The sequence below is a fragment of the Protopterus annectens genome, chromosome 10.part0 (assembly GCF_019279795.1).
Source record: "Protopterus annectens isolate FY-2018-M chromosome 10.part0, PAN1.0, whole genome shotgun sequence".
In the NCBI taxonomy this organism is placed as follows: Eukaryota; Metazoa; Chordata; order Ceratodontiformes; family Protopteridae; genus Protopterus; species Protopterus annectens.
In genome coordinates, this window is record NC_056744.1 from 1035118251 (window position 1) to 1035142618 (window position 24368).

Consider the following 24368-nt stretch of genomic DNA (forward strand, 5'->3'; position numbering starts at 1 on the left):
CATGACAGGGATTTAGCTTTGAATAAGGCCATTGAGATTTGTCAGATATACAAACTCACAGAAAAGCACACAAATATGCTTACAAATGAGAGTAGCTCTAGAAGGCACAGTGATAAAGCTCATGTTGATAGTATGCAGCACGCTATTAAAAGAAACAGGACCAAGCAAAATGCAGCAAGTGTAACCCCTGCAGCACTCACTGGTAAACCCCATAACCTTCTAGCAAATTCCAGAAATCGCACAGTCTCAATAAAGCACAAGAGTGAGTCAGCAAACTCAAAGCATGGGCCCCAACCTAGTTTCATTGCCAGCTGCCATAACTGTGGTGGAAGTCATGAATCTAAAATGGAAAAATGTTTAGCTTTTGGTCAACAATGCCACAAATGCAATAAATGGAATAATTTCAAAAGATTTTGTAAATCAAAACACCTTCATTCTTTTATCAAAAGGGAACATTTTATGACGTGAGTTGATCAGTTAGACAGTGGCAAGCTTACTCTTTATGTTGATGGTGTGTCATTGCTTCTTGAAACAGTCAATGCAGCAGATTTAAGGGCGAGAGAACTAGTATTTTGGCCTTCTATTTCACAAGACATTGAGAGAGCACTTTCATAGTGATTAGTGTGTAATAGTACAAAACCACATCAGTAGAAAGAACCACTTCAGCTTAACCAGATTCCGGAACTACCTTGGTCGACAGTAGCCACGGACATCTTTGAGTGGAATGATCAACATTATTTGTTCGTAGACTTACTCCAGTTGGTTTGAAATTGACTTACTTCCTAACCTAGCATCCAGTACTGTAATTACTAAGATGAAGCATCATTTTGCTATTCATGGTAGTCCACACAAAGTTATTTCTGACAGTGGCACACAGTTTACAAGCCAACAATTCAAAAGATTTGTGAAGAATGGGACTTTACTCATGTCACAAGTAGTTCAGTCAAATGGTTTGGCAGAACCCGCATTTCAAAGTGCTAAGCAGTTATTTGAGAAGTCAAAATGAGATAATACTGATGTTTTCCTGAATCTTTTGAATCTCAGAAATGTTCCTCTTGATAAACATCTTGGTTCACCTGCTCAGAGACTTCTGTCAAGACAAACCAGAACCACATTTCCAATCAGTAGTCAATTGTTGGTTCCATGTATCAAGAACAACATATCAGTGTAAGCCAATCTGTTGAAGAAGCTCTTAACCCAGAAGTCCTACTACACTAAGACCAGTAAACCTCTCAATCCATTACAAGAGGGAAAAGTGGTAATGATGCAAATGTCCGAAAGTTATGATCAGATTGGTGTCATGAATAATATTGGTCCAGAGCCAAGACTGTACATTGTGGAATCAGAAAGAGCAACTTTTAGGTGGAATTGGAAGCATATGAGACCTGTGTCCGAGCCTATACCACAGCACATAGCCTGTGAGAAAAACTCTTTTTCTCAGAGTGAGTTGTCTGGTGTTCAAATTCCTGAGGAAGTACGAGAGGATATCCTTGTTCCTGTGACGAATCCAGAAGTTCCTGATACGAGTTGTGCACAGCAGACTGTCTCTGTTGCTAAATTTGGTCCGAACTGTTATGTTATGAGATATGGTTGAATCTCTATACCCTGTAGCAGATATGAAGCAACTCGGACATGAACATTGTGTTTTGTTTCCAATGTATATGGTAATGCATGCCTAACTCTGATATTGTTTTGCATAAAGGGCAATCTTTTTAAGAGGGAGGATGTAGATCAATATGTGTATATACCTTTAAGAAGCTATCCAACGGCTTGCACAGTTCTGTAAATACTGAGCACGTGCAAGTCTGACTGCCATTTTGTAGTTAGCTGTTGAGATGTTGTTGTTGTTGTGTCTTTCGGCTTTTCCCGGTTAGGGGTCGCCACAGCGGAACTCTGGTCCGCTAATGATTGGCAGTAGATTTTTATGTGCCAAGTTGCCAGCCCTGACGCACAGCCTTCAACAAAGGTACGCCCATTCATGCACGTCTCCACACAGAAGACGCTCTAGCTGAGTATCAAACAGGACAACGTCTTACTGTGAGGCGACAACGCTACCGCAGCACCACCACTGCAGTTTAGTTAGCTGTTGAGATGTAAGCATGTATATATGTAAGGTCTGTCTGTTAACTATCGTTCGTATTTAAAGATGCTGCTATCCATCCTGATGTGTTTGTATGTATTAAAGCATCTAAATGAAACCCCAAGCCTTCTTGTTTTATGTGTTAGAAATGAACGAGCGACAGTACCTAAAATCAGTATGATCCCAACATCACCAACCCCTGACATTTCAGATACCTGTTCTGGGATGTGTGAAATGGTAACTTCCTTGGTGGACAGACCAATATTACTTGAGTCCAGGTTTCTAATTTTCCCTTCCACCTCCACCACAGTCTTTATCAACAGACACTTCAGACTTTGCTTGGGGAACAGTGTATATTTGGAGTAAAAATGCAGGTTATTTGGTACAAAAAAAAAAACAGACCAAATACACAAATGTGAAAGAGATGTTTGCAGTAATAAATAACCTCAACTCTTTCAATCAGGAAGGGGTCCCAGGACCATTACAAGTGATTACAGACAACACCACAGTAACATGGCACATACACAGGGGGACCAGATCTTTGCCTGTGTGCAGACTACTGGTTGATAAAGTGTGATATAGCTTTTCAGTGCACTCTTGCATTACTGGCATCTTATATCCCAACAGAGCAAAATTTTCTGGCAGACAAGCTGAGCAGGGACACGACAGACTCTTATTTATGGAAGTTTAATCAGTGGATCGTCCAGGAGATGAATCAGCTGTGAGGAACACCTCAGATAGATCTATTTCCCTTCATTCACAGTAATCAGTTGGCAAAATTCTACTCCATGTAAGAAGGTCTGGAAAACAGATATGTTCTCCACTTCCAGTGATATCCAGGGTCATTCTGACAAATATCATTCTGGAGATTTAGAAGGACTCACCAAAGGTCATTGTGGTAAATCCCTTCTAGCCAAAGCAACAATGATTCTCCCTTCTTTTTGAAATTGCCAAGGGCAGTTCCCCAAGCTTTCTTGAAGGCTGGACCTAGTCAGACAAAGGGTGTTTGATATATCCCAGCTTGAAACAACTGAAACAAACTGCCTCAGTAATAGAATTTGAATAAGTTTTAAGTACCTATTTTTTAGAAATGCGCAGCAACTATTAAAGTAGGCAAGAAAACCTACTACTAGGAAATCATACATTAGCAGATGAAAATTATTTTCTACTTGGTGCCAAGAGAAGAACTAGGATTCTTTTAATGCTAGTATTTGTGTTTTTCAATATGCGTGTGAGTTGTTATGGTCTTTTCTTTCCTACTCCTCTATCAACATTCATTTTTTGGCCATTTCATCATTTTTCCCATGGATCCTTCCTTTTCAATGCATTCCTATGTTAACATATTTTTGAAAGGGGTGATGTTAAGTTGTCTATCTCGCCTTCGTTCATGCTGGTTGGGATCGGAGCCGATCCTCGGCTCCGACTCGGCCATCTTCAAAAGCTCGAGAACTGTTTACTGGCTCGAGGCTACCCCTTATCCCATAATAACTAGCGATAGCTACCCAGATCTCGTTTGCTACTTCAGCTGCGAGGTGTTGTTTTTCTGGCTCAGGCTCGTATAAAGTTTTTTGTATAACTTTCTTCACTAGAATTCAACCTTTCTAGTATTTTATTGTTAACGATAGTCTTGTTTTGTGATAGTTAGTTGTTTAGCTTGTAGTATCCCTCCTTTTTCTTGTAGAACTCGTTTAACTTAGAGAGTTCTCCCCTACTCCTCCCCCCTACCTCTTCTTGTCAGGTTAGCCATTTAAGTTAGAGGTTTTTCCTTCTACCTTTCTCTTATAGGCTAGCCATTTAAGTTAGAGGCTTTCCTATTATCTTAACAAAAAAAAAAACTTTAGCTGTAGTCTTTATAGTAGTGTGTTTTTGTAGACTGTATATTGCTTCTTGTTGTTATTGTTATAATTGTTTTTACTTCTACTTTAAGGATGTCAAAGGAATCCAAGGTTACTGGGTTCAAGAAGTGTGACTCATGCTGTCAGAAAATGTCTCTGACAGATGGGCACACTTCTTGCATCTATTGTTTAGGCGCTGTGTACCTGCAGGACTCTTGTGCTATCTGCCATGCCTTTAGTCCAAGAGTCCTGCAGGAGCATAAGAATAAGCTTATTCTTAGGGGTCTTTTAAAACCCCTGGATTCACTGGCCAAGAGCTCACAGCCTGTGAAATCCCCTAAAGCCACTAAGCTGTCGGCTCCAACTTTGGAGCCGTCTTCGGTTCAGGTTTTACCTTACACGTCGGTTCCGGCTGGCATCGACAAGACAATCTCCACGTCGGCTCCATCAGACGCTTCGGAGCCGTCGCAGAGTCACAAGAGGCTGAGGTCCCCCTCACTTGAATTGGTGCATTCGGCTCCTCTGTCTCTCTTACTTCAGAGCGAGCGTAGTCACCGATCCTCTCACTCTTCTCGATCCTCTAGGCTGTCGGATCACGATGTGGAGAGAGTGGTCAGTAGGTTGCTAAAGTCGCAGGCACTAGCCAAGTTGTTGTCCAGCCCTCCTCAGCAGGTATCAGCTCCCTCCACGTCTCTCGATGTTCCTCCTCCGACTCCAATGAGTTTGGAGCCGGAGTTCATTGGGGTTCGAATAGTGGAACTGTCAGCTCCGATTACACTATCTCCTTTGGTTCCGACATTGGCTCTGATTCCCTCGGTGGTACCGTCCATCAAGGGATCTGGGCTCTTGGGCTCCCTCGTCGGCTCAGAGGGGGTGAGTGGCATCGGACCCTTGTCCGACCCCATTCTCCCTCTCGGAGCTTCGGCGCAGGTGAGCTTGGCTCCTACATCGGTCTCGGAGCCGTCTCCCTCAGTGCGGAGAAAGATTCGTATTTCTTCAGAACCGGAGCTTTCTCTGCATCATGGCAGGGATGCCTTCAATGTCATGCAGAGTGTGCTGGCCACTGAGTCAGCTCCGCTATCAGCCCCACCGGCTCCGTCCCCTGTAGTGCCTGTGCCAACCTCTGCTCCTCCTCCAGACCGCAAGCGTAGGGAACTGATTCTCCAGGGCACGCCATTGAGTGTTTCCTCTTCTTCCGAGGCCTCCCCTGATCTCTCAGAGGAGCCCCCTTGGAAGAAGAAGTGCAAGAGGAAGCACATTGACTCCCCGGAGTCTGTCACTTCTGATACAGACTTAGATGAATCAGAAGGGTCCCCGAGATCCCCCTCTGAAGATGTTTCCTTCTCGGACATCCTGGAAATGCTCAAGCAGAGGGGGAACTGGAATCCCCTAGCCCCTTCTGAGGATGAGTCTGTATTCCTGGATGCCTTCGGTTCCCGACCTTCCACCTCCTGGGTGTCTCCGCCTTTCGATCCACTTATGACAGTGGTGGCTCGAAAGGCTTGGTCAGCTCCGGATACAGTGGAACCAACTCCGAGTAGACCTGGTAAATTTATTACAGTACCCCAGGATAAGCAGTTCCTTTCAAAAGGTGTCCCTGTTGATGCTATGGTGGTAGCAGCAGCCACAAAAAAAGAGTTAGCGGAGACCTCTTCATCTGTCCATCCCCCTAACAAAGGAGTCTAGGATGATGGACAGATATGGGTAGCGAATGTTCGCTTTAGCGACCTTCTCTATGAGGTCACTGAACTACCTGTGTCATTTTACTCGACTTCAAAGGGATCTCCTTAAAGAGCTCGGAGATACCCTCCAAGATCCAACAGCTGAGGGAGCACAAGCCAAGGTAGCTTCCCAGCTAGCGACGTTTAATTCTGTTGTTAACTCCTCCATAAGGCTCATTTCCTATGCAGCTGATGGGGCGAGTAGAGTTGCTGGTACCGGGGTGGCCCTTAGGAGGCATGCCTGGATGCTGCTGTGTAACTTTGCGGAACCCTTTCGAGCGTCCTTCATCAACACTCCCTTTGATGGTTCCTTTCGTTTTGGACCACAGGTGAAAGACACTTTGACTAGGTGTGAGCAGGAAGGCAAGACTCTCTCTGCCGTGGGTGTCCGTTTCTCCACTCCCTCTAGACCCTACCCCAAAGGTCAGAAGAGTGGTAAGATGTGGTTCCGGAAATCTCAGGGAGCCTTGCTTGACACATGTAGTAATTTTTCCTCCAGAGGCAGAGGGGGAAACAATAATAATAGATGCCGCCCACGTGGTAGAGGGGGTCCGCAGAACCAGGGCAACAGAGAATCCTTCTCTGAGAAGCCCTTTCAGCATCCCTGAAGGGTTGCCCGGCTGCTCATCTCTGGAGGCAGTCGGGGGAAGACTTTCGCTGTACCCAAAAGCCTGGCGATGTTTAACACAAGACAGATGGGTACGGTCCGTTATATCCGGAGGTTACAAAATTCCCTTCCTTCAGCTGCCCCTTACAGTCAAGGAAGACCCTCGCTGTACCCAAAAGCCTGGCAATGTTTAACACAAGACAGATGGGTACGGTCTGTTATATCCGGAGGTTACAAAATTCCCTTCCTTCAGCTGCCCCTTACAGTCAAGGAAGACCCTCCCAGATGTTCCACCCAATCTGAGGGAGCAAGCAGTAATAGAAGTTTCAAAACTGCTAGAAAAAAGAGCCATCCAGGAAGTCCTGGCAGACCAGCACAGATCCGGAACTTACTCAAGGTTCTTTTTAGTACCAAAAAAGACAGGGGATTGGAGACCGATTGCGGATCTCAGCAGACTAAACAGGTCTGTCCAAAGAACAAAGTTTCAGATGGTCATGCTACGGGCCATTCTACCCTTTCTAGGTCACAACAATTGGATGTGCTCTGTAGATCTTTAGGACGTGTACTACCATATAAAGATGGACAGGCGCTCCAGAAGATATCTTCGCTTCCGGCTGGGGGCCAGTCATTATCAGTTCAGAGCTCTGCCCTTTGGTCTCACCACAGCCCCCAGGGTGTTCACCAAATGCATGGCAGTGGTCATGGCTCACCTGAGGTGTCAAGGATTTCAGGTGTTTCCATATCTAGACGACTGGCTCCTTACTGCTACCACCAGGCATCAACTCATACAAGCACTGGACTACACAATCGCAATCTGCTCACAGCTCGGCATCACAATAAATTTTGAAAAAATCTGCCTTGTTGCCCTGTCAATCTATCACTTATATAGGAGCAGACTTAGACACAAGGGATATGTTTGCAAGACTACCACCAGAAAGGGTGTCCACAATTCCTCAGCAGGTACAGGTTCTGATGCAGAGCAAAAGGATCTAAGTCAGGCACGTCCTTCAAACTCTGAGCTCCATGGCAGCAGCCATTCTCCTAATCCCACTGTTGCGCTTTCATATGAGGATTCTTCAGTGGCTTCTGTTTACGCAGTGGTCTTTCCAAGAGCTACCCATGACGTACAAGATCATGATCATGGACTCATGCAAAAGGCATCTTTCTTGGTGGATGGTCTCCCCACTTCTTACTCAGGGCAGACCTTTCATACAACCCTCTCCAGTAGCCACAGTAACGATGAATGCCTCCCTGATAGGGTGGGAGGGGGGGATTATTTGGGCAAGACAGTCCAAGGCACGTGGCAACCTCACGAGTACCATCTGCATATAAATGTTCGGGAAATGAGAGCCGTGCTCCTGGCATTGCAAGCCCTTCAAGACTGTCTTCCTCCTGGGCCATTGCTATTCAAACGGACATGTCACTGGTGTGGTACATCAACAAGCAGGGTGGAACCAGGTCCTAGAGAAGCAGTCAGGCTTTGGCAGTGAGCAATTTCCTCCCAACGTTTTCTGATTGCAACGCACATCCCTGGGAGATCCAACGTCATAGCAGACAGGCTCAGCAGAGCTATTCTAATGCCTCATGAGTGGTCTCTGAATCAGGAAATTGCAAATCTTGTTTTTCGCAAATGGGGACAGCTTTGCTGTGATCTCTTTGCCACCCCTTCAACAGCAAATGCAGCAACTACTTCTCCCTTCTTCCACTTCTGGGTCACACACCCAGAGACGCTCTAGTCCACGATTGGCCCCAGGGACTTCTTTATGCCTTTCCTCCATTACCTGTGATACCCAAACTTATACAGAAAGCAATATCGTTGGGTTGCAAAATGATCCTCATTGCTCCTTGCTGGCCTCGACAGATATGGTTTCCGTTCCTGCACCGTTACCTTCTCGATCAACCCTGGACTCTGGACCCAATTCCAGACCTCCTGGTTCATCAGTCAGGCGGGTTGCATCAATCCCTAAAAACCCTCCAGCTCGCAGCTTGGTTGCTCCACTTCCAACCTTAGCCAGGCTCCCTAGCATTTCCCCAGCGGTCCACGACATTATTGTGTCCTCTCACAAGTCTACAACGAGGAAAACTTATGCTAGCAAATGGAAACGTTTTTCTTGTTGGGCAAAGACTAGGAATGTGGATCTCTTCTCAGCCCCAGTCCACGAAATCTTGGAATTCCTAGCTCTACTGTTTCATTCCGGGTCCGCTGCTTCTACGATCAGGATACAAATGGCGGCCATTTCTAACTTTCATGTTGGTTTTTCGAACTCTAACATTATGTCTCATAAGGTATGTAAAGCTTTTTTGAGAGGGGCAACTCTTGTTAGGCCTCCAGTGAGAGATCCCCCTCCTCCTTGGACATAATTTAGTCCTAACCTCCTTAATTCTGCCCCCTTTTGAACCAGCAGCTTTCTGCTCTGTCAAGTTCCTATCTTGGAAGACACTCTTTCTGGTAGCTATTACTTTAGCCAGACATGTCTCCGAACTTCAGGCGCTATGTGTTCGTCCTCCTTACTTGGTTTTTCATAAGGACAGGGTTGCTCTGAGAACTAATCCCTCGTTTCTCCCCAAAGTCTGCTCTGAAAGCAACTTAAACCAATCTATAGATCTTCCTGTGTTTTTTCCTAATCATACCAACAATTGCGCTTTTACCTGCACAGAACTAAAGAAGTAAGGAAATTGGACCAACTATTCCTCTCTTACGCCTTGGGCAAACAAGGTCTCCCAGTTTCGAAGGTAACCTTGTCCAGATGGTTGTCACACACTATTTCTTTCATTTATCAGCTAAGGAACAAAGAGTTACCTATTAAACCGAGAGGTCATTCTACTAGGGCCTTGGCCACCTCTGTAGCCTTCCAATCCAGGTTGCCCATGGATTCTATCCATGCAGCTGCTACGTGGGCAAACACTCATACATTTATTTCTTATTACAAGTTAAGTACACAGAGTACGAATCAGGAACACCACTTTCAAATAGTCAGTGTAAACGTATTTTAATAAGCTCCGTTTTCGCTTCTACAAAAGTAAAAGCTTCATCAGACAACAGAAACGCCAAATGGCTCAGTTTAAAAAGCACTTCATATGATGTCACTTCCTTAATTGCACAAACAGCGCTAATCAGCTAAAATAACTATCTGTTTAAAATAAGCAGATAAGCAAGCTTAAAAATTACTTACTTCAACATATACAAGTACAAATGTATAAAAAATACAAAATGCTACACATGTAGTAATAATCATAATAATTAGTAATACTATAAAATAATCATAGCAAAATACTGACTATATAATATTAAAATAAAGGTTGCATTATACTGCTAATAGTCCACTATAATGTAACAAGTGGCAATACTAACGCAAGTAACTCTTATACTTTAAAAAAACTGAAATATTACAAGATTCGTTTAGTCCTGGTGTAGAAAAGGCATCCAAAAACAATTGCCATTCCAGTTCTTTCATCTCAAGAAGAAGAGATTGAGGACCCCCCCTAATTCCAACATTTACAGTGTCAATCCCCATGAAGTGGAAATTATGTCCAACATTATTTAAAATGTGTTTGGCGAGAGCATTTTCGCTCTTTTTGTTCTTAATGGCATAATTATGTTGGTAAACACGGTCCCGTAATCTACGGTCCGTTTTACCAACATAAAATGCCTGGCAACAGTTGCACAAAGCAACATAGATCACCGATTTTGTTAAACAGTTAATTTTTTGTCTAATACAATGCTTCTTGCCTCTAATGGTAAATGTACTCCCCACTTTAAAGAGGTTACACAAATTACAAGCCCCACAAACAAATGACCCAATTTGTCTAGATAAAGGCAGTGGGTTGTCAGTGGTATGTAAAAAATCTTTTAAATTACTGCCTCTCTTAAAGACAAAAAAAGGTTGTAAGCCTAAAATGTCAGATAAGGGGCCATTATTTTGAATAAAGTGCCAATTTTTCTTCACTATAGCACAAATCTCATCCACATGCTTGTTGTAAGTAATAATGAACCTAGTTTTATAATCATCTTTAGGTACATGATGCATTACTATCGTATGTTCTATATTACCTTGAACAAAAGTATTTTCAAGGTCTGGACCAGTAACATCTAAACAGTCGATAAGACAACTGTTGAACATATCACTAGCAGCAAGAATGGGTTTATAAAACCCATTGATTCTTTTGAATTTTACTTCTTCCACGAGATCTTCTAGTAAATCGATAGGGTAACCCCTATTAGCAAACATATCTTTCAAGTTTGTACATTCTAAGTCGAAAGCTCCATTTGTGCTACACATACGGGCCGCTCGAACCAATTGCCCCTTAACAATCGACTTCTTTTGTTTCCAGGGATGACAACTGGAAAAATATAGGAAGCTATTACAATACGTTGGCTTCCTAAAAATTGTGGACAAAAAGGCTTTTCTATCAAGATCTTTCTTTATTTTTACATCTAGATAGTCGATTTCATCACTTGAAAATTTTTGCGTAAATTTTAAAAACGTGGAAGAAGTATTCATATAATCTACTAGTTCAGAACAAGTATCTTCGTCTCCTTTAATAAGTAAAAATACATCATCCAAAAATCGTGTGTAAAGTTTGATAGTGTCCTTAAATCTAGAGTTATTAAGTATGTGGGTCTTCTCCCAATAAGCTACCACAAGATTAGAGACACTACCACCACAGGGTGACCCCATGGCAATACCTCTTTTCTGGATGTAATGACAATTATTAAAAATGAAAAAATTGGAAGACAAAATAATGTCTAACAATAATGTAACTACATCAATTTCTTCTCTAGGGGTATTAAGACTTAGAAGCATCAATTCTACCCATTCGACGGCCTCCTGATGTGGGATAGAGGTATAAAGATCGACCACATCAATAGTTAAAAAATTGAGTTCCTGATCGAATGGGATATCATTGATCGACTTCAAAAAAGACCAGGAGTCTTTGCAGATTTGAGGTATCAAAACAAGATATTTTGAAATAATAAAATCAACCACCCTTGCACAGGGATGGGTGATAGAGCATCTCCCGTCTACGAGTGCTCTCATTGGTGGATCACGTAGGTTTTTGTGGATCTTAGGGATCCCAAACATAACTGGGACCCTAGGGAAGGAGATATTGATAAAATTAAAAATGTCAATATCAATTCTTCCTTCGATGAACAAATCCCTAAAGTATCCTTTGATCTTATTGTATTGCCCTGCCATCTCATTAAGAGAAGATTCTTCGTATGCGGGAGACTGTAAGACTAGTGACATTCTCTCTACATAGTCTTCCTTGTCAAGAATGACTAAGCCCCCTCCTTTATCAGGTTTTACAACTCTAATAGGTAGTTTGCACATGTCCCTTAAAGCTGACATTTGTTTGGATGAAGTATTACTCTGACGATCAAACCATTTAATCTTTTCAAATAGCTGTCTTAAATCCAGTTCAGAAACGTTCTCAAATATATTTAAAGTGGGGTGCAAAGGTGGATTAAAGACACTTAATAATTTAAAAGGAGACCTATCACCAGCAGGCTCACCATTAAATAAAACTTTTAAGTTTAAAGTACGGACAAAACATTTGAAATCAATCAATAATTTTGATATATTCATTTTCTGATCTGGTACAAATGTTTGTCCGAGAGCCAACAGGTCAATCAACTCTTTATCAAGTTCAATTTGGGAAAAGTTGTAAACTTTAAAGTCTCCCTTTGAATTAGTCAAAATGGTCGGTAGCTGGGAAGAGGCGGAAGTAGCCTCAATTGGGTTAAGTACAGGCTCTATTTGTAGCTGTTCTTGTTCCTCTGTTTTTGGTAATTCTTCCGCCCTAAAAAAGGCCTACTTTGCCCTTTATAGTTAGGTCGGTTGCCTTGGTTTTCATAATTCGATTTGATTCTATTACTCCTCCTCGGTCCTTGTGAGGAAGGGCCTTCATCACCATCATTGATATCATATACACCTTCTATCAAACCAGCATCACCAGATGTTTCACCTCCATTATGACCACTTCCACTATTCACCTCAAGAGATTTGTTTGTGTTATTATTGTTTTTTTGCAAATTAGGATAGGCAGCGCCATTAGCATACGCTTGCCTGTCTCTTATAAGTTTTTTATTTTTGTTCAGTTTAAGCTTAACAAGTAATCCATCGATGCTCTGGAATATACGGTCATAATCATACTTGTACCGTATAAAGTTTAAGTCACTTTTTATTTTTTCATCAAGTTCACTAGTTTCAACCAAAAGCATGGATATATAGTCAGAATAATGTTTCACCATAACATCAAGAAGTTCTAGGCCTTGTTTATCAAAAAGGCTACTAAGGTCATTCATGAACTTAGAATTATAAAACAGTCCTGTTGGAACAAAGGAACACCTTAAGCCTTTAGGCACAATTTTTTCCTTTAGGCACTGTTTAAAATAAGAGACCTCAAGTTGGAGCCTCTTTATTTTTAACATGTTATTATCGAGGATTTTAAGGTTCGCTGCTATATTATCTAAACAGTTACCTTGAATATCTTCTCCTGTAGCCGGTGCTCCCATTGGGAGATGGTCTCGAAATTCGAGGGCTTCAAGGTTCCCAGCCCATTGTAAAAAAGTCGGCGCACCAATAAGCCCAGGGTTTAAATGAACATTACTGTTAGATCCATTCAATTCAGTATTCTGCCTTGAAGTACTTGCACCAAAATTAGTGGGTCGGTTATTGTTGGTATTGTCCGACCACACTGTAACATTATTTCTGGCGCTTGCATATGATTGTTCTGTGATATGACTCACATCAGTAGGGCCAGAACGCTGTGGTTGACCCGGTGGAATAACATCCGACAACCCGCTCACCGAACAAGATTGGTTTGAGCTGGGCAAATGTGTTTGAGCCTGCGATAAAGTTGGCACCCTGTTGGCCTCCATACTATCCAAACGAGAATTGTTGGTTCGAGCGGCCCGTATGTGTAGCACAAATGGAGCTTTCGACTTAGAATGTACAAACTTGAAAGATATGTTTGCTAATAGGGGTTACCCTATCGATTTACTAGAAGATCTCGTGGAAGAAGTAAAATTCAAAAGAATCAATGGGTTTTATAAACCCATTCTTGCTGCTAGTGATATGTTCAACAGTTGTCTTATCGACTGTTTAGATGTTACTGGTCCAGACCTTGAAAATACTTTTGTTCAAGGTAATATAGAACATACGATAGTAATGCATCATGTACCTAAAGATGATTATAAAACTAGGTTCATTATTTCTTACAACAAGCATGTGGATGAGATTTGTGCTATAGTGAAGAAAAATTGGCACTTTATTCAAAATAATGGCCCCTTATCTGACATTTTAGGCTTACAACCTTTTTTTGTCTTTAAGAGAGGCAGTAATTTAAAAGATTTTTTACATACCACTGACAACCCACTGCCTTTATCTAGACAAATTGGGTCATTTGTTTGTGGGGCTTGTAATTTGTGTAACCTCTTTAAAGTGGGGAGTACATTTACCATTAGAGGCAAGAAGCATTGTATTAGACAAATAATTAACTGTTTAACAAAATCGGTGATCTATGTTGCTTTGTGCAACTGTTGCCAGGCATTTTATGTTGGTAAAACGGACCGTAGATTACGGGACCGTGTTTACCAACATAATTATGCCATTAAGAACAAAAAGAGCGAAAATGCTCTCGCCAAACACATTTTAAATAATGTTGGACATAATTTCCACTTCATGGGGATTGACACTGTAAATGTTGGAATTAGGGGGGGTCCTCAATCTCTTCTTCTTGAGATGAAAGAACTGGAATGGCAATTGTTTTTGGATGCCTTTTCTACACCAGGACTAAACGAATCTTGTAATATTTCAGTTTTTTTAAAGTATAAGAGTTACTTGCGTTAGTATTGCCACTTGTTACATTATAGTGGACTATTAGCAGTATAATGCAACCTTTATTTTAATATTATATAGTCAGTATTTTGCTATGATTATTTTTATAGTATTACTAATTATTATGATTATTACTACATGTGTAGCATTTTTGTATTTTTTATACATTTGTACTTGTATATGTTGAAGTAAGTAATTTTTAAGCTTGCTTATCTGCTTATTTTAAACAGATAGTTATTTTAGCTGATTAGCGCTGTTTGTGCAATTAAGGAAGTGACATCATATGAAGTGCTTTTTAAACTGAGCCATTTGGCGTTTCTGTTGTCTGATGAAGCTTTTACTTTTGTAGAAGCGAAAACGGAGCTTATTAAAATACGTTTACACTGACTATTTGAAAGTGGTGTTCCTGATTCGTACTCTGTGTACTTCAGTTGTTGTTTATCTGGTCTTATTACAAGTTGGATGTGGCCTCCAGGAGCAGAGCCGAATTTGGGTCCACTGTTCTGAAGAGTCTGTTCCACTGAGCCACCCGGGTTTTTAGGTGCTAGGGACGCTGGCCCAACCAGCAAGAACGAAGGCGAGATAGACAACTTAACATAAAGACGTTATGTACCTACCATAACGTTCCATGTTAGTTGTCTTCATCTCGCCTTCCTTCTTGCGTCCCACCCTCCGTCCCCCTGTCCTAGTGGATCGAGAGGAGTTTTTTGTTCTGTTTCACTGGCTGTGTGTTCTCCTTTTTGACTTAAGAGAATATGGCAGGTATAGTCAACTAGTTCTTGACTGATTTATTATGTTGTTATGTCTAGAGTTAGCTATTTCACATGAGATCTGGGTAGCTATCGCTAGGCATTATGGGATAAGGGGTAGCCTCGAGCCATAAACAGCTCTCGAGCTTTTGAAGATGGCCGAGTCGGAGCCAAGAATCGGCTCCGATCCCAACCAGCAAAAAGGAAGGTGAGATGAAGACAACTAACATGGAATGTTATGGTAGGTACATAACTTCTTTTTACATATCAAGCCTCCAAGAAAGCAGGTGGCTCTTTCTTGGAATCTTAACTTTGTTTTAGAAAAAAATTAACTCTTGCTCAATTTAATGTCTCATCAGTCTGAGTTGAGGTTCTTAACATAAAAAAACTGTTTTGTTGATTGTTTTGATTTCTTCAAGTAGAATCTCTTTTGAGTTGCAAGCTCTTATGGTGGGTCAGCCTTATCTCATTTTACTCAAAGATATGGTTTCCTTATGAACTAAACCTTCCTTTATGCCTGAAGTGTTATTGAGGGTTACTATGAACCAAGCTATCCATCTTCCTCCCTTTTTCTCCATAACAAAAAACAAGGGAGAAAAGATTTGCCATACTCTGAATGTCCACAGACAACTCAGATATATCTTGAATGAACTAAAACTTTCAGAAACTCTGTTCGGTTATTCATTTCTTATGAAGGTAACAAAAATGACAACCTGTGTCAAAACAGACTATCCAAATGATTGTCTCATGCTGTTAGCTCATGCTGTTAGCTATTGTTACTACAATAAATTGATTCCAGGCAGGGTCAGGTTTCACTCTGCTAGGACCTTGGCTTCATACTTGGCTTTTTGAAAACGGATGGATTCTAGAAGTATTCTAGAAGCAGCAACTTGGTCCAGTGTACATACATTTACAAAGCATACAAATTAGATTTCTTTTCCAGATCTAAACACACTTTGCTAGGGCCATTCTCTAGAGGCTGCTGGATCATCATCCTTCCTCCTCCCAGTCAGTATAAGCTGTGGTTGTCTCCCTGTACAACTAATGCTACTGCAGCAGTGATCAAATGATAAAAATCACACAGTTGTGCAAGTAATCTTACCATAACAGTCAATGTTCGATTGATCGCTGCTTTAGTATCCAGAGCATCCTTTCCTCCACTACCTTTATTTGTATACCATGCTGAGGACTTTTATGTTTATTTTCCTAGCATTGACCTTTTCAGGGCTCTAGCCTCTCTCTGTCATTTGGCATGAAAGCTGTGAAGGACTTGCTTACCGACCCACTCTTTTTATTCGGTTATATTTGAGCTGACAAACATTCTGGACAGGTGGAAGATGCCTTTAAGCTTAGGAAGATCTGTCTGTCATAGGTTATAACCCATATAGCTAAGGCTACAGTATCAGCAATCATTCTAATGTCTGCTGTTATGTTAACTTACACAGCTGCACTTTCTCCCTTCTTCATCACAAGGTACCATACTGCTCTTGCCAACTTAGCTATACTTTCACTACTTTTCTTCAACATTTGTGTCACAGCACCACCTTTTTTGCCTTTCTCTCCTTGTCAAAGTCTTCCCAGTACTATGAACAAATTCTATGTGTACCATAAACAAAATGCACTTTTATGTTTTATTTTGCGTAACATTTCTGCATACTCTACTTATTGTAATCCTTTTTCCCCTTTCCTTACTGAGCTTTTCTCCCCAGGCTTTTGCTCAGCAGGGGTCTTTTATGGCCCAGTCAGACTTTTGCAGTAAACAAAAGCAAATACAAATCTTCTAATATATTAAATATATTATTATTAATAATAATAATAATAATAATAATAATAATAATAATTTTTGTGTCTTTCGGCTTTTCCTGGTTAGGGGTCGCCACAGCGGAACTCCGGTCCGTTAATGATCGGCAGTAGATTTTTATGTGCCGAGTTGCCGGCCCTGATGCACAACCTTCAACGAAGGTACGCCCGTTCACGCATGTCTCCACACAGAAGACGCTCTAGCTGAAAATTGAACAGGACACTGTCTTACTGTGAGGCAACAACACTACCGCAGCACCACCACCACCACCGCAGTAATAATAATAATAATAATAATAATAATAATAATAATAATAATAATAATAATAATAATAATAATAATAATAATAATAATATATTAAATATTCAAAGCTTTCCCCATCCTTACCAGTATCCAAACTACCTCAGTGCAGAAACTGGAACAAACGTACAACAAAATTATTTATTCTAAACCAACCACTCTCGTTGCATCACTGCCTTTCACTAAACAAACTCCAGTGGCTGGAATTTCCGCATTTTCTACAATCGCAACTCCACACTACCTTTTCCATACTCAACAACTCCCTGCCTGCCCTGCTCTCACCTCTCATGTTACGCCCTACTCTCCCCCCAGCCTCTCCGGAGTGCTGATCAGCATCTTCTGTCAGTTTATAAACCCAAAAGGAATATTGGCAAACTACTTTACAAACACTCTGTCTCACTAAATTGGAACAAACTCCCTCTCCATATTAAATCTAACCTTTTCTTTCCCTGTTTTAAAAAGGAGCTTAAATCCCACCTACTAAACTTGAAATTATGCTGTTGCATTGACCACACGTAGTCTTAGTCTCTCCCACTGTATATCCTGTTGCATCTCCTTTATTTCTTTGTTAGTAAGTTCTGCTTAAACTAATCTCCTAAACCCTCAGCTCTACTACTATAGCCCCCTCCCATTCTCCACACTATCTCCCCCCCACTTCCTATCAATGTCTAAACATTGTCCTTCTTTTGAACAATGATTATCTTTTTGTTTTTACTCTCATATGTAGTAAATTTTAGTCCACTACTATCAGTGCTACCCTTAATGTTCATATTTGTTCTCTTTATAATTAATTTTGTATTTGCAGTGTTGTTTTTAACAGTTCTTGTCCTGTATGTGTATCTTTGCTTATGTTTGCTGGGGCTCTTTCCCCTTGTGTCTCCACTGAAAATGGGTTGCTTACTATCAATGCAATGCAAATAGTTAATAACCGTTTCTTTTTTACAATTATTTTGTATTGTGATTGTTATTTAATATTTGTATATTGTCACTTTATTTTTACTTATGTTTGCTGCGGCTATTCTACTCCGGTCTTCACTGAAAATGGGTTTGTTTACAAACTCAGTTGGACTAACCCGGTTAACAAACGTGAAATAAATAAAATAAAATGAATAAAATATTGAAACTCCCATGTCCATAGCGTCTTATTGATACTTGTATTTTGCAGGGGTTCTAGTTTGATACAAATACCTTTGGTTACTTGATTGGATTTACAATTTGCGTTAGACTACTTAATGAATATGTACTCAAGTAAAGACAGCTTAGAATGCTAATGACTTTCTTATCTCTGTTGTCAAATGGAAATAACTCTCTATGATTTCTGTATCTTTCCTTCTGGAGTGGACTATCACTCTGTCATTTATGGTTTGGAATATGTCAAAGTTAGTTTTGTTGTCACGACTAGACTTATCCACAAGATAAGATAGGGAGTAACCTTTAACTTTGATTACAAAAGTTAGCATTAACTGAGTTTGACTGCATTATTAGTAGGTGTGTGTTTGGAAAAAACTAGTCAAGCCTAAACATGCATCTTGTTATCAATACATTTCACAAGAGTGATTCAGTATTTATATGTTTGCACCCTGAACACATTCCTTGCTGGCTTGGATCCACAATATTAATTTATGCATTTTGAGGAAGAAACACTGATAACAGTGAAAATAGCAATTAGCAGGTATCATCGATTTTTTCTGTTATTACAGACAAGTTCCAGTTTACCTCCCGTCGACATTATGGCTTCCCCTTCAGTCTTACATTCTTCCAAAATGGAATACAGGTTGACAGATTAAGTTCTTGTTGTGAATATAAACATCGGAAAGGATCCAGGCTAGGAGGAAAACATGGACACTTTGGTTTTGTCAGTGTGGATGGAGCTTCCCCTTGTTACAGGTATGAAATGCATCTTAGTGTTCTAAATCAGGGAATGCACCAATGTTTGTTTAGTGTATAACTGTTGATAAGCAGGAAAAGTAACCACTAACTGAAGAATCTTGTAGTCTTTCCAGATGAAAAGAAAACCACTGGCCATTTGTTCATATCACTACATACAATTAAATAGAGGTGTTTAGTTTGTTTATTTGTTGCAAATGTTTTACCTGAGACCATAACTGCAATTGTAGTCATATTTATTAATGAGGTTAGACTGAGGTGGCAGTGTTTGCTGCTCATGCTGAAGTTCCCTAGTTAATCGTAAATTATCATATTTCATGCCATTTGGTTTCTCCTCATAGTAATCACACCAGGCTTGTCTTGTGATCAGAGTTTATTAACAAGCACACACACACACACACACACACACACACACACACACACACACACACACACACACACACACTATACATCTCCATCCGGTGTTTATATGAAGGAAGGTAATAATCATCAGTGTACATACTTGTCTGAAATTCCATCAAGCAGCCATCAGCATACATATTAATTTCCAGTTCCATGACAGTTCTAGATACCATATTTACACTCAAAGGATCTCAACACTAACTTATTGATTCTTTTCCCAGGTAGCTTGCCTTCGAAGTCAAAAGCTCATTTCACCCCCACACACACACACACACACACACACACACACACACACACACACACACACACACACACACACACACACACACACACAAATCTAGAATGATTTATGCTTTACCAGTTTAAATATACAAGTTGCTTGAAGCAATGGTAGCTGACTTGAATCCATTTTGAATGGAGTATGATAGCACCTTGAATCTACACAAGAGGTAAGGTCTTGTCTTAATGTCCAAGACACTTCATAAAACCCAACAGAGGTATCCCAGCTGCCTTCTCACCTCAGGGAAGGTAGGAACATCCTGTCAGTTCAGTTCAGTTTCCTTGAAATTTCTGACCAATATGTGGGGCATTCCTTCTTGCTTAACACCTACATAAATGTATTCTGTTCAAGTGAGGCCACCCCCTTCACCTAACTACTCACATGTGGCAATCCAGTTTAGATCATCATACATTAAGGTTATGGCAGGAGCATCAACCATATCCCAGTTTTTCAGCTGCCAGATCACCTCCACTTTGACCAAAAATGATGGCCTGTTCTTCACCTTTTAGGAAAACATCACTCATAGAACTAAGAACTGACCCTCTTTTGGTCCCTTTTCTTGTCCACTTTACATGTGTTTTTTGCGACCTGTCTTGTAAATCAAATTACCACATCCCTTTAGAAAATCACACAGCAACAAGCATAGTGGTGGTTAAATTAATCCAGGCCTGTGTCTCTCTGATGGACCTTATCTGGACCATACCACATACGAACCCCGTCATTCAGATCTTAATGCCTAAGTACCATAAAACTTACAATTCAGGCTTCTTTGAATATCATTGTATTAGTAAACATCCTAGCTCTCTCCATCTCCTTTGGTTTCTCTGCATGATACCAAACCGAGTTCAGAGTCATATTGGACCAGACCACTGTAACTGCAGGGGACATCTGCTTCACATATAATAAGTCATACATTATTACTACTACTACCAAATATCTCTTTTTAACCAGCCCTGAATCATTAACTACCTCCCCCAGTGAATACAGATGAAGTTTGGTGTCTTTAAAGCCTATGGCAAAGGATGCTATAATAATAATCACTGCTTTCACTTCATTGTATGGGTGCTGAACTGCTGTATCCTGCATTCTGACCTGTCAAAACCCATTTGACTCCCCCATTGGTTCTTCTGAGCACACTTCTCAGCCCCCTCCCAGAAAAAAAAATGAATGAGTCCCCCAGAATCCAGACCATCTTCTGTTTTGCAAAAGCAAAATAAAACGTTAAAGAACATTAGCATTGTCCTCTAAGCTCCTAAGCAACTCTTCCTTCCATTACAGCTCACTGACTCAGAATGGCTGTTTGCTGTCCCACTTCTCCCCTTTCTCTTTTCTTTTTTTTTTCTTACCTGTTGTAACTCTGATATGCTATGGACTGCCACCTACCACGTGATAAAGTCTACTGAGGCTCCCTGGTCAGCCTGGTCAGTGGCTCTTCCTAACAAAAAGTAGTGAGCAGGAAATCACACCAAGTAGAGTCCACATGGCTTAATGCACTCTTAAGAAATGCCTCAAATTTCTGAATCTGCCATGTCTGTCCTGATGGAAAAGTAAATGCAGGGTGACAAACTTCATGTTCCTTAGTGCAAGAGTCTCAAAAGTAATTGCCTACTTTACAGGGCAAAGTAAGGCAGATTCTTTCTTTTCAATGGCACCTGCTGACCTTTTCTGCCTTATTCTGTTTTGTTGTCCCTAAGGCAAGTGATCACCCTATGTTATGCACTGTTAATGTCTCCAGAAATCAATGGGTGGATGACCCCTTTGGACCCGCTTCCTAAAAGTTCCCAAACCATGAGAACTTTTAGGAAGTGGGTCCAAAGGGGTCTGTTCTGTACTCTGTTATAAAAAGAAATGTCCAATAAACCCCATCTTATGACTTCTGTCCAGGATCCCTTTCTTAACTGCCCTGCTTCAGTTTGCTAGTCACCAATACCATACCTCCTCTAGCACGATGCTGTCCTGGTGTCTCTGCTCTTAATGCTAAGCTTCAAAACCTATACATCTACTAACAAGAAAGACTGCCAGCAATATTATTCATCACAACTGGAAATGCTTTCCAGAAAAAAAAAATTATATTCAATTTCAAATGATAAAACACCAATCACTTTAACATTGTTTGTACTGTATTTGATTTTTGATATTGGTTTTGTAGTACTTGCACTGCCTTCTGGTTGTCCAGTTAGAATGCAGTTCTTTTGCTGGCCGGTTCTGCCACCCGCCCACTTTACTGTGGCTGTACAAATGAGTATTGGTTGTAAAAAGGCAATGTTCATTAAGATGTCCTGCAAATTGTTTCTGTTTCAGGACCCTCCCCCATCTCTTTTGCACCTGCTGTGTGCATATAGAGCTCCATGTACCCATTGTCTATCCATTCATCCTGCCCAAAAATGCCATTATAATCCTTTTAAAAATCCTTCCAAGTTCTTGAGTCATCCTTTATGGTAAGTTGGTTCATAACCCTGCGGTGCTTTTCTTTTTGTTTTTTTTTTCCCTAGGTGGTTTTGCATCAGTGTCTGCTGAAGAGTAAGGCCTCCCCCATGATCAGACGATGTCTGTTCATTCCTCTGCACTAGGCATTCTACCCAGAAATGAAGTGAGAGCTGGCCAAGGAGAGGCATTATTCAGGTAAATATAAAGGCAAATTATGCTTTCATCAGCATCCCAGCAATGAGGGCATTTTGGATAGCGTAACCACCAGGGTGGGGGGAAACATGTGTAACATCTCAACTTGGTGACCCATACATCTCATTTTGTGGATTCTTGCTTTTTTTACATTCATTTGAAGGCTGCTATCCATTGGCGGCTTAGTGAGCCTAACTCCGACAACCAAGCCACCACCTCTGCATTGTCTCCCTCCTGCAAGGAATAACGGCAGTGTATGTGGTCAGCTCTGCCCTCACCACATGTTGGGCCTGCCAAGCCTATCTGCTAGCACAATCAAGAGCCAGAGCTGCTATTTGAATTTAAATTACCCAGGCTTTAGCCAGGGATTTACCATCTGTGCCACCAGCACTGGACCCTGTGGTGCTTTTGACAGTTACCCTTCAGGAGGACTATTAGTGGTATGCTGAATGTTCTACTTGGCCCCTACTGCACTTTATGTAAAATTCAGCAACCCCAGCAGTGATATCACCTCTTCTGCCATGTATGTTTCTTTGATTAGCATGCAATTAATTCTTTCTCTTAATGATCTAAGCATTTCCTCTGGTAATTTGAACGCCTGGTCCCATATATTGAACTCCGTTCCCAAGAATACCAATCATTTTGAAAGTGCTCTCAACATATCCTTGGTCCAGAATACCTTCAGTTCCCTGAATAATTGCAAGAACACCCCAGTGTCTTTCTGTAGGGCCTTCTGTCCCTCTTCAGTTATTCAAAATTATCAAGATAATGCATTGTTCTTCTGCCACCTCCGTGTTTTTCGGATCCAGAATAAGGTTTCGCTGAACCTCTTGAAAGTGTCACATGCCAACATGTAGACCATTGGCATGCTCATGACAAAAAAAGTACTGTCCTTCCAGCAGCATGCCCAGCAAATGCCACTTCTGCAGTTAGCTGTAGAGCAGCTGAAAGGCCAACTCAGTGTCCAGTCATGGGTCTTGATCCCAACCTATGAGGCTTACTTCATCATTAAGAGAAGCATATTTTACTGCTGAATATTCCTTATCTATTTTGTGATTAACTGAACCCTTTTCGTATTTCAAAGGTAGTTTATCAGTCTAAATTCCCCAAAGACTCTGATGGTTGCAGAAGTTTAATGAATGTGAAGGGGGTCCTTGAATAGTACTGGTAGCCTCCCAGCTGAAGTCACACTTCTTTGTGAAGCAGTGGTCTATCTCTATTCTCTTTACCCTTAACTAACTACAAATTCTTATGTAAATATGCAGAAACTGTCAGATCAGCCTGCATTGGGAATTCTCCTTTAAACCCTCTACCAACATCTATGTTGCTGTTCGGTCAGGATACAGTGCCAGATGCTGTTGGAACACAGCCCACCTCACTATGTACAGATCTTAGGATCTTTGCACTCTCCCCCCTGTGATAAATTCCATTTTTCCCACTGAAAGGCCTTGAAAGAACTGAGGGTAGCACCTATCATTCCATTCTGAAGAGCCAAAGGCTACTTCTTAAATCCAAATTCCACTTCTATTTTAAAGCATTTCACTACTGGTTGTGGGTCTTCACAAGAAAGTAAATATGCACAGATCTACTGCTTACCATGGTATATCAAGGCTTTCAATGCTCAGCATGGTTTCAGAGCCAGTCCAGACTGTTTCATAGCCCCAAGGTTGCTCACTAAATTACTAATTTCTGCCAGCCACATGTCCTGGTGCAGCTCATCTCACCGAAGGGTCTTCTCATCCAGCCTCAAGCTTCTACACCTGTGATCATATAGCCAACATATTTAACAGCCTGTAGTACTGAAAATGGCAGAACAGAATGGCCCCACCCCACCACAAATACTAAGTGACATTCACTCAGTATTTTGGACGTCTTGCAATAAAGCACATTATACTGCAATGTGAGTAGGTGTAAAGCAGAAGCAGAGGTTGTGTCTGTGTAGTGCAAGTGAGATATTAGGAAGTTTTTTTGTCAAAATCCAATACTATCTCTCTGCTAATGTATAAAATAGCTATTTCTAAGTGGATGTATCACTGTAGAGGCATAGTGTTCTTCATAGAGTTGTGCAATTGTTTTGAGGGTTCTAGAAATAAGTTCTTTCATACTGTCTATAAAAACTAGATGCTGCACTAATGTGTAATATTAGAGAATCACATTAATGTAGTAGCAGAGTAACACACATCGCTCATACACAAGGAGTAGTACAGTAGCACGGTGGGCACCTGACTGCTGCAGGTTAGGTATCC

General features: G+C 41.0%; 1 protein-coding gene across 4 annotated transcripts in view; it reads left to right on the plus strand.

Annotated features, from left to right (window-relative positions):
* ERICH3 (glutamate rich 3) overlaps nt 1–24368 on the plus strand; it is a 1772788-nt gene that overhangs the window by 879738 nt on the left and 868682 nt on the right. For all 4 annotated transcript variants that reach the window (XM_044085800.1, XM_044085803.1, XM_044085802.1 and 1 more), the window contains one exon: nt 18635–18821. In XM_044085800.1, coding sequence (XP_043941735.1) covers nt 18635–18821 — 187 coding nt within the window. The remainder of the gene's footprint in view (nt 1–18634; nt 18822–24368) is intronic.